At 32.1% G+C, this 11,857-nt stretch overlaps 1 protein-coding gene across 1 annotated transcript; it reads right to left on the bottom strand.

Annotated features, from left to right (window-relative positions):
• Positions 1-1,796: 1,796 nt before the first annotated feature.
• On the bottom strand, positions 1,797-9,664 carry LOC148629116 (uncharacterized). Its single transcript, XM_088544242.1, has 3 exons — positions 8,791-9,664; positions 4,036-4,189; positions 1,797-2,054 (listed from the first exon to the last, which is right to left on the bottom strand). The coding sequence occupies exons 1-3, from the start codon at positions 9,020-9,022 to the stop codon at positions 2,051-2,053; spliced, it is 390 nt and encodes a 129-aa protein (XP_088400368.1). The 5' UTR covers positions 9,023-9,664; the 3' UTR covers positions 1,797-2,050.
• Positions 9,665-11,857: the final 2,193 nt, after the last annotated feature.

Raw genomic sequence — 11,857 nt, forward strand, 5'->3', positions numbered from 1 at the left:
TTCATATGTTCAGTAAAGTATTATTTATTCCCAAACAAAGTCTAGACATTTACCAGTACTGTGAATAATAAAAGCCTTTTTCCACATCATAGATCTTTTACATGGAGATGACCAAACATCCAACTTTTTCTGTACATGTACAATAATAAATATTTTAATCAGAAACTGATAATCCTCAAACACATATCTGGGACAATTCTACAAACAGCAAAGATGGGAGAAAAAGATGCACTGTACATTTTATAACTGCAAGTCTTTGTTTAACACACGTTTTTTTATAAAGTTGAACAAATTGTGTGTATAAGAAGGTAAATGAATATGTACAACTTCAGATAATGGTATGAGGAATAATTGCTGAGAAAATGCACTGAAGTACATTCAAAGAAAAAGTTATCATAAGTGAATAGGAATTCGGAAAAATCTTCCAATGATAACCAGTATAAATTAACAATGACATATATTCTCATATGATTTTGTTTTTTTTTTTTCATTCAAGCTTCAATGTACACAGAGGAGAAATTATTCAGATTCTTCCAAAATATTTGTATACAGTTACACACCTATTTCAATGAACAATGCAATAACTTTAAATACAATGTAATGAATACTGAGTCAGTGTGTGTAACAATACTACATCTATAGTCAAAACAGCATTTAAATTTATTATAACATAACATATATTCCTTGTCAGATTCTCAACTTGATACAAAATTACATTATCATAGAATTACAAAAAAATAAAAAAACAACATTTATTCTAATGGTACATGTATTATGAAAAAAATGAATTGAGTATATACTGATTTAGCTTACCTTGTAAGAAGGAACACTTTTCCATGAACTGTGGTTCCCTATTAATGATCCCTACAACAGGTCAGCTAATAAATGAAGATGTTTATCGAATCAATAACACTGTTGTGCTGTTCAAATCCATGCGTGTTCTCAAAAAAAAAGATATAATCATATACCTACATTACAGCTCTGTCTCAATTAAAATTGAGGACTCGTCAAGATCCGAGACTATAATTTTATCATCACTTGGAATCTAAATTACATATATAAATGATCATACTTATAGCAATTAACATTTAAAATAACATCAATTATTTATAAAATGAATGGAAAAATAGTTCTGATTTTATGTCAATCTGGTGTTCCTTGAATACACAAACTGTAATACAAACATTAGTGATTGTTCAATCATCAAAGTAAAAACAAATTACACAACATTTCCTCCTGAATGATTTAAAACTTAAAGTGTTGTAAACTATAAAATCATTTAGGAATAAACCACAAGTATCACAATTAATAGAACTATTTACAGAAAGAATAATAACATCTAGTAAAAGCATAAAAATTGATAAAGGAAAAGTTAATGGTGTCCAAAACATTAATTAAACCTCCACAACATTATTGTTATATTTGCTCAAAATTCTCTCTCTAACAATTAAACTGGAATCTGGGGCTACCAGAGCATTACCAAGATGTATGATAAAAACATTTAACCTTCTGACCAAATAAACTTCTTTATACAAGTTTCCAATTCTTGATAAATTTTCTCAGAAAGATGGAAACTATATCTAGAAAGCCAACCAGCACATCTATCATTTTTACATCCAATGGCTTCCTTAAGATTTGATAATACCCGAGTAGATCATCTATTCTCTATAAAGCCAGAGAAAGCTACCTTGTTTAACTAGTTACCTTAAGCTCTCAGAATTGCTTTCATGCTTGTATGTTGTTCTTTACATTGGTGGTAGTTTTCTTTGCCTGTTCTCTGTCAATTGACAGTTGAATTTTGAATATTGCTATATCTTTATACATGTATATTCCCAGTAATGTTGAAAAGTAGTCATGAGGGTAAAATAAGGCAAAATGAAATGTATTTCCTGTTACCCTACCTATCCTATTATGTTTGTACTTACCTTAAACATTTTATGGCCATTTTGCCCCAAGCACTGTCTGGACTAAAGTCTAGATTGTTCCCCATTAACTGACATAATGTAAATGCTTTTGAAAAATAAATTCCCCTCCCTACCTAACTTTTTTTTTAGCTGAAAGAAGAAAACAAGATTAATACAATTTTTTAGCATATTGGGTTTCGAACTAAATGTTAACACCAGTACATCATTAAAACTAAACAAAAATATCTTAACAATACATGTAGTAATTATCTCATATAAAATTCATCAATGTAAATATCTTCATCACATCATAACCACTTTACTTCTACAGACATTCATATACACAAAAAATAAGCAAATGACTGCTTAAGCGTCAGTCCTTGTAAGAATCAGGCAGTAGGTGAAACATGGTATGAAAAAAACCCATCATTTTGATAGTGTAATTTGACTATTTGCAGCATCAGAATCAAAGAAAACAGACAAGATTTTCCATATCATGCTGGACCACTGAATTACAATTTTATTGAAATGCACTGAAAATGAACATTTCAAGGACAGATAACTCTGTCAAATCCTCATTTTTCTAAGATTCTATCGAAAAATTTCTGAGCAAAGCCAATGATGCAGAGATCAAATAATGATCTTTTCAAATAGAGAAAGTATCCTTGAGTGACATTTTATTGTCAGATTAGTGGGGCTTTGACATGCATGTTTCTGATTTTTTTCCATTTTGCCTGATTCTTACACATAACCATCTGCAAACCACTGTATCAGGAACTTTAAAATGTACATTTTCAAAAGCATTTTGTTCTCAATAAAAATCCTTTATATGTTGCACATACACTAATACCTATACATGTAAATTAAAATGACCATGCAATTGCTACAATCTAATGACTAATATCACTTTTTACAGAAAAGAGAACAAAGTTAAGGAACCTGTTAAACAAGTCAAAACCACACACAGAAATATAAATACAGTTCAATTTCTGTAATGTTTTACTACAACCAATAGTGTTGTATTTTACTGCCATGAGTAACAAATTATTTGATTAACGAAAAGATGATTGTAGGCCTAGTGTAAGAAAAGTTTCAGAAATAATGCCATTAATGGATAATAAAAATTAAAAAAAAACACTCTTAAATTGTTCAGGAATTTAAACAGCTTTAGTTAAGCAATGACACCAAATGGCCACATTTCCTTAAATAAGAGTCCATCAACTGATACATTTCCCTGGTTTATGTTATTGACTATGATCATACAAATGTACCATTAAAAACTTTAACACAAAATCAACATTTATTTCATGTAAAATATCCAAGGTACATTGTACTTCAATAAGCTATTAGTGTTAGACCAACTTTTTCTCATCAATAATGAAATAAACCTGAATCCTTTTAATAGAAATTCCAAAATAAGCTATAATTTTACAGATAACATGGGACAATTCTACAAAAGTTGTTAGGATGTTCTCAAATACATGTACATATATTTTAAAGAGTATCTGAACACTACAAGAAAAAACTTGTTCAAAGGGAAATAACTCAAACCAACAAACTGCCTTTCTGTGACACTCACAAAAGTCAAGTTCAGGGACCAATACTAATAGTAATCTGGTAGTCCTGTGCCAACCTAATTTTCAAGAGGGCTACTGAAAAACTTTCATGATTGTCCAATAAGCTATCTAAATTCTGCCTTATTTTTCATAAGAACAGAACAGTCATTACCATCTGCAGACTACCTGTTTTATCTCTGAAGTAGTCCTGTTGACCAGCAAATAAATTAAGTAAGTGTCAAACCCTGACGTAAGGTTCATGAAAACAGTAATTAACCCATTTCATTTCAAACCACATTTATTCAATAATTACAGATGATAAAGTAGGAATTAGAAGAAACTAATCCTGAATGGTTTCACTAGACTTATGAATAGTTAAACTTTCCTATACTGTCACTCATTCAAAAAATTATTTCTGAAACACAGGCTTTCATTTATGCTTATTCTAAAAGAACAAATCACTCACCAAATGATTGTGGCAAAAATGAGTAGGAAAAAGTACATACAAGTAAAAAACAGACATGAATAATTGTTACTCGCTATCTCCAAATACAACACAAGAAAGAGAGACTTACTTGATTCTGTCCTGCTTTGTTGGGTCATCACTTTTGTTCTGTCTGTCACCATCACCATTCTTAACTGGTGTCTTCTTCCTGTTGGTTTCTCCTTCCAAACTTTTACCAAAACTGATGCCAGTTACTTTCTGTCCTTCTGCATTAGCTAAACAATCTGAAATAAAAAGAAAGTCTTTTGCAGAACAGTGCTGTTTGAACCATTCCCCATAATATAGCTAGAAAATAATGCAGTTAATTTTCAGCAACTACTACTAGTATAGTACCAGTTAATAACAAAAAATGAAAATCAATCCTAACCTAAAAAATCAGGTTTACAGCTTAAAACATTAATGAACAAATAATTCTAGATGAATGCAACAAGCTTCTTGAGCTAAAATTAAATATTGTAAGTGTGCCGGTAATGTTTTAATGAACTAATTGTCTGCATTGACAACCAAAAGATAAGGTCATCATGTGCTTAGTTCTTCTAAAGTAATGTATATTTTGACTTCAGAGAACTTTAGAGTAATGGTTTCTGTGACACCAGTCGGGCTATAATAGCTTAACATATTTTAAAAATCTTTATCTAGAACTACTAATAAAAGCCCGACACTCAGAAGCAATCGAAAGCAACAGTCTTTGCCATTGTCTATCTCATTACAAAACCTCTTCAATAATTCAAACATTGGTTCAAACTGGTACATGGGTAATTGTACTCAATACTCCTAAGTTCTCAATACATGAAGATCGAGTCTCAAATGCACATTTGACATTGATACTTAACATGCTTAAACAAAATTATCACTATAAAATTATGCAATATTGGAGGCAGAATTGAAATCCATTTCTTTATATCTCATTCATGAGTTCTATAATGTAATTTCAAAAAATAAGTCATTGTTGATGAACACATTTTTATATTATTTTGATTTTGATATAAGTACTATAATTTTCATAAGTTCCAACATGCCGCAATGTTCTTCCATTGAAACCACTTTTAATCCCTTCTTTGAACGATTTTTTTATTTAGAAACGCACAATAGTTTAATAATGTAAGTGCTTCATTGTTTTCAATTGCTTATGAAGAGCTGCGTATAGAAGAATTTGATGTACCGGTAAACAAAAGCTAAAGATTCCCTTGGTATGCTACTCTTGGTACATGTATGTGTTATCATACAAATTTGATCAAAACACTGTTTGTAATATTCTGCCGGAAACTGAGACTTATAATTATCAATTTAAGTTCATATACAGTCAAAACTGTCTTTTAAAAGTAACCTACAAAGAGACAGAAAAATTGTGGTCGCATAAGACATAGTCTTTATGTACAGGTGACTTTATACATAATGCACTTCATAGGGATATCATACAATACAAAAAAAATGTACAATTAACTGATAATAAAATCATAGGCATTCCATTGCTGACAGACATTTTGAAGAACATCATTTCACAATTCCCAAACCAAACAGTCAGATACACATAAGACCAAAATTTTAATTTTTTGGGGTATTCTGAAGAAGTTTTCTACACCCCAATATCAAAATATGAAACAGTTTATACAAATAATGAAGATGTAAAACAAATACATTATGTATAATGAATGAAATACAAAGCATTCATATGAAAAGGTTATTGAAATGGCAAAAATTATTTACACTTTAAATGTACATGTAGTCTTGGTTCAACCATATCTATTTACCTATATAGTCAGGTGTCAAGGGGCCCGGGTCAACAGTATAGACCTTAACAGTCTCTAGACTATATGTGTAAATTTTGACAAAAATATCAGCAACTGATAGATGATAATATGAAATAATGACAATACTGAAAAGTTAGGTTACAAAATCCAAATATGTTATCAATGTGTTTTATAGATTAGAGTTGATGGCATTGATATAAAAAGCTTACATATTTTATGTTCACTGACCTCTCATGAAAAAGTATGAACTATAATTTTAATTATGTTTTTTTTTCTTGTAACTCTGATTTACTTTCCTTGACTTAAAAACCTTAAGAGAAATCTAATTGAAAAACACTTGTAGGAATTTTCATATTGTATCTAATAAAATCAAGTTTTGAATTCATGAATTTAAATTTAATTTGAAAAAAAAAAAAAAAAAAAAAAAGGGCAATAACTAATTACTTCACAATATAGAGTAGTAATTGTGTAAATTGTAACAACATCTTATAGTAAGTCATATCCCCTTTATAAAAAAGCCACATTTACTACAATGATCATATTTTCCCCTACTTATACCAACAAAAATCAAATAACCCACAGGTCACTGGACACAAATATTAGTAAGAATTCAACAATTGAATTAAGTCCTTGGACAGAATAACATTCTTAGCTTTTTCAATAAAAATCATCTTTGTTAAATTTATCCTTTGCAGACAAATCAATTTACTATAATCAGTTCACACTGGTTTAAACTCTACTTCTTTTCATTTTCAGTCCAATAACTACTTATAAAAAGGTAATCAAGTTGATTAAAAATGTTCTTTTTGTGTCTTTTCATGTCAAATTGTTAAGTTGTCACACTGTTATTCAGGAAAGATGAATACAAAATTAGCTGACACACTGTATTACATTGTAACTAAAATGAACACCGAGATGGAAAAGTTGCAAAACTACAAATACATTTAAGAAAGTTCATCAGAAATGTTATTTTGCTCACATATAGTAATACTCACTACCATAACTCTAAATTATTCACTGCTTTGGTCCCTCATGAGGAAAATGAATTTAGGTGAATAAAGTGTAATAGGTAAAAGAAACCATTGTCTAAGAAAAGTTGGTATGAAGGGTAATTCAGTCACTCAGGTATTGGTCGTACAAACCAATGTCAATCTTAGGGTACCCTTAGCTTTTATTAAAACTTATTCTTCCAATGTTCCCAAGGAGATAAACTCTCCAATCAGAGGTCTAGTGGGTCAATACTCAGGCCAGAAAACTTGCCATTAAATTGTCAATCTGGCATCAACAACTTTCCAGAATATTGGAAATAACACGCAATCCTCCAAAGACAGTAAAGAAAAATTATGAAAGATAGTTTTCATCAAGTGTTCAATATATATATGCTTTACCATACTGGTAATACACTATATTCTCTACATAGTAAAAATTACAGCACTTCAGACATGTCTAATCTACTGGTAAATTCATTTTTGGAAACCCATTTATTAAAAAGCTAATCAACCAGATTACAAAAATATGACAGATACATATCAACAGCTTCCCAGACATTGAAAAAAATATTTTTATAACTAACTACTTCTATTAAATTTATGAACTCCACAGTGTAAACATTGTTTGAGTGCTTTATTAACTTCAATATTCCTTTCTTTTGTTGTCATTTGACAAGCAAATATTGCATTAACGTTACTGACTGGTATCTTTTAATATCAAATATGTGCTTCAATTAGTTAACAAACATAAAGAGAAAAAATAAAAAGACACTGTGAACCATCCGTGTGATAATATAATGAAAAATGACACCATTCACTAAAACTTCAAATTATCAATTGAACCAAAACAGCTTCAGCTAGTACAGTTAATACAAGAAAGAAATGGTGCCAATAGGTTATCTTTGAAAGCTGTTTATGCAAACAAACTTGCCTTTTTAATCTATGTATTATTTGCCAAGTAAAAGTTTTATATCCTCATAGTAAAGACCTTTGATAACTATCTGATAATATAGTATCTATATCTATATAATATAGCTACAAAAACAAGTGTAGATTTATACTTCAAAGCATAGACTTGTAATTACATTTCTCCCATTTTAAGTTGGTGATTGAAATTGCATGCGACTTTCTAACCATCAAGCAGTGATTAAATTTCTGTGAGTTTTCCCGCCATTTTACATAACTGAATTTTCTACAGATTTCATGAGAGAAACCAATTCTCCTTCAGCCTATTCTTGATTTAAATCATTACTCCACTCTCTATGGTAAAATTAAGGTTTTATCGTGCTCAATAAAGCCTGCATGATGAAAACTGTTTTAACTTTCTTCAGTGGAGAAATAATTAAAACCACTCTTACTGAAGGAGAATCTGTATTTAATTCCAGGTCTATGTTCAGAGACTACAGGGGTTCAAGTTTTCCATCAATTAAAAGTTGCAGTAATTTGAAGCAACACCAAATTTTTTTTAATGACAAGGGGAATTTGTACAGTTTTTTTTACCATATAAATGTACTCCTGTATTCATAGACAAGTATTGCTGTAGTTAACACATGTAATATATACAGGTATATATGATAAAATTTTGAAAACCTGATCTGCCCACGTGAAATATCTAAATCAGCTATAATAAACAACTCTCTCAGAGTCTCGAGAGAAAATTAAATGTATTCTGAACATCCTACTTATAGATTTTTATACAAAAAATGATTTTGTATATGGTACAAGGTATCCTAGCTGTAATAACTAGATGTGTGTTGGTGCTGATGGTAAATTGCCCAGACACCTTGTTGGGTATATATATAGATCTATATATCGAGTTCACCCCACTTACATCGAAATTGTATGTTGTTAATATATGAGCTTATTTCGTGGCATTTCGAGCAGTTACATAATGCCAATAGGTGGAGTAAGTGATCCTCCTCGGAGATTTTTTTCACATTCATTTTCAGTGTGAAAATCGGTTTTGCATGGCTTCGATCTTTCAGTTCAGTTGTGTCAAGCTGTGATAGCGAAACGGCTAACATTATGAGATCAGTCCCGGTTCTACCATGGTAGCGGTCAAATTTCGTAAAAAAAATTACTTACCGGAATTATCGCTTTGAATAAAAGTGTTAGATTTCAGGAGTCGGAAACTACTTCTGTGTTCCACTGGCAATAGTACTTTTTTCTTGTATCGCAATTGGTGGGGTGGCGTTTTTGGTACATCATATTTTAACTTCACAACTGGTGCAACAACCTGCGATCTCTCCAATGTATAACCTCTGGAGAAGGTTAAGTCCGTCGTTGATCGTGTAAATGATTTTACTATATCACTCATTATAATTGATTCCGTTCATTATCCACCTATCAATGAATTAAATCTTACGTTATATTCCAATCCATTGCCACTTCAATGAATATATATTCACTTGTGAATTTAGTTTATGAGCATAAAACCTCCGCACATTCTAACAACACATCCGCAACTCCTGTTGGATTTTAAAGGCTAATATTAAAACATCAAATAAATACATCCACTGTACAAAAGATTTGTATCAGTTGTTTTAAATAAATGATCATTTCATTTAACATATCAAAGTGTTCAAATAGACTGTCATTATCGCACAATGCCCTTTTCAGGTGTTACATTTTAACACATGCCAGACGCAAAAGGCAACACTTCTACACAGTAGCAAAGCGATAGTGATTCTAAATACTTATCAAAATGTAAACAATACAGATATATTTTTAATGTAGCTATAAAGCATCTAAATCTCTTTCATACATTGTAGTATCACTAATGGTGTAAATTTGATGCTCTATCTCCTGATCCGAACAAAAGAACCTACTATTTCGTAATAAAAATTATTCTCCTGAATAAGAAATTGAGTGTGATAACGCTATTTTAATCGCGAACTCATTACAAATTCAAATCTAATATGATCAGACTGAATTAAATGATATTATTTCTATAGTTCAATTTTGTGTCGTTGTCAACTGTTGAACCGTAAAGTGCAAATTACAACGCTATATACCAGTATATACAGCTGTATATATATTTAATAGGTACACGATAAACATTGATATGTCTCAGATATAGTAAAGAATCGGAACTATCCGCGGAAATTCGTTCACTACGCTGATGAGCAAAAAAGTCAACCTGTCTGTCTTTTTAGTATTTTAATTTAAGATTTAGAATCCAAAGAGAGAATTTCCATACAGATACTGAAAAAATGAAATTGGCATTTTGGTTAAGCTCTTCCTCGAAGCCTTTTTATGCGGAAGCAAGTATTTGTTTAATGTTTTTACAAAGGAGGGATTTGTCTCCCTCCGATTCATTAACGACCTTCTACAAATGTTCCAGACAAGTGGTATAGGATGCTTCATTGGCTCTATACTTTGCGGTGTTCCAACCATTGCTGAAGACGTACATGCTTAGCGGCACATGATCCACTAGTATTACAATGCTAGATATACAACAAACTTTTGGTAGAGAGAGTGATACCTGGTTAGTGAAACAAAAACAAACATTATGACTACTAGTACTAACTGCATGTGAAAACAAAGGGATCTCGAACCTTTGGACTCTTAATGATGCCAATGTCGAGGATTGTAGGCTACGCTCATTGTACTTACTTTATGTCCTTGTGACGTTCATAACGTTTCAGTATCAATACAAGTTTGAAAGCAACCTGACGTTTTCATTCACACTCGAGTTTATAGTGTCCGATTCAAACCATTCTACGATATTGGTGCCGTGACAAGGATGACATCCGAGCTACGCGCAGGTCACAGGGGTGTTGTTTCAAGATTTTTGAACAAGTTCAAGGAAGTCCGTGATGATGAAAATGTAACAGTGAATACTCAGGGACTAACGAGGGTCATCAATAATCTTGTGAAGAAGCAGGAGACTTTACAAACATTAGATCAAGAAATTATACAGAATTCAGAAGGAGCGGACATAGAGAGAGAAATCGTTCAGATATGTATGCTTACATGTTAGATGAGAAAATTAGCGAAATTCAAAATCACATAATTGTCAATATTTCCTTGCTAAACACAAAAGCAGTAGAGTTCATAACTTCAATAGAGTCATCGTCGGAACCATCCCAGCCGCCCATCCAAAATCAGACCGCATTAGCTCAAGCAACAAACGCCCCGCAGCCCACACAAGTTCGACAAGCAAATTTTCAGCCCGCGAGTCCTCAGTACGTTCATAATCAACACAGCTATACTCAGTCCGAGACAGAAACGCACTACAATACATGTAATTCTAACTTCCGTGAGCCAGAATAATCACAAACACGAAGTTTTTACCCGAGTTCATGAATACAACAAGTTGCCCAAATACACATTCGAGGTTTAGAAGCATTAGGACAAAGAGAGGAGACATACGGAGCGTTTCTTTTACCTATCATTCTCAACAAACTACCAGGTGAAATCCGTAGAAATATTGCTAGACAGTATAAATCGACAGACTTAGATTTGAGTGAGTTACGTCGTGCAATTTTTTGACTAACTGTACATCATAGATGCAGGGAAGATGTTCGAACAAAGTGAGCCGTCTACAGCAACAGCTGCCTTTCTGACTAGCACTAAATCGAGACCACGCACCGACTATAAGCACGTAGAAAGAAGTAACAACAGCAGAACTTTTGTGACTTCAAACATAAACTTGGTTGTACATAATGCAAAGAACCACACTCGTCTACAAACTGTACAAAAGTTACAGATCATGATGCCCGGATGTCAATCGTGAAAAGAGATCGCCTATGCTTTAACTACTTAGGAAACCACAGTTTAGTCAAATGCCAATCCTAAAAAAATTGTACTGAATGCAAGAAACGTCATCACACCAGTATTTGCAAAGAAAATTCACAAACACAGGAGCCTTCTAAGACAACAGTGGAAGTTAACGTAGGAACAATACAACACAACGCGAAGGGATCGGACAGTATCCTAGCTACACTCACAACCATCAGGACGTGTTATGTTGAAGACAGCAGTAAACCTAGTAAGTGCAGGACATGACATTATTGAAGCAAATATATTATTTGATGGAGAGACACAGCGATCATTTGTCACCCAAGAACTAGCAGATAAACTGAAACTCAAACCCAGTGGAACCGAGAGTATCAACTTATCAGGATTCGGAGATAACGGAAAAAGCACG

This window comes from Perna viridis, chromosome 1, assembly GCF_037379345.1.
Source record: "Perna viridis isolate PV_CMFRI_1.1 ecotype Kerala chromosome 1, ASM3737934v1, whole genome shotgun sequence".
In the NCBI taxonomy this organism is placed as follows: domain Eukaryota; kingdom Metazoa; phylum Mollusca; class Bivalvia; order Mytilida; family Mytilidae; genus Perna; species Perna viridis.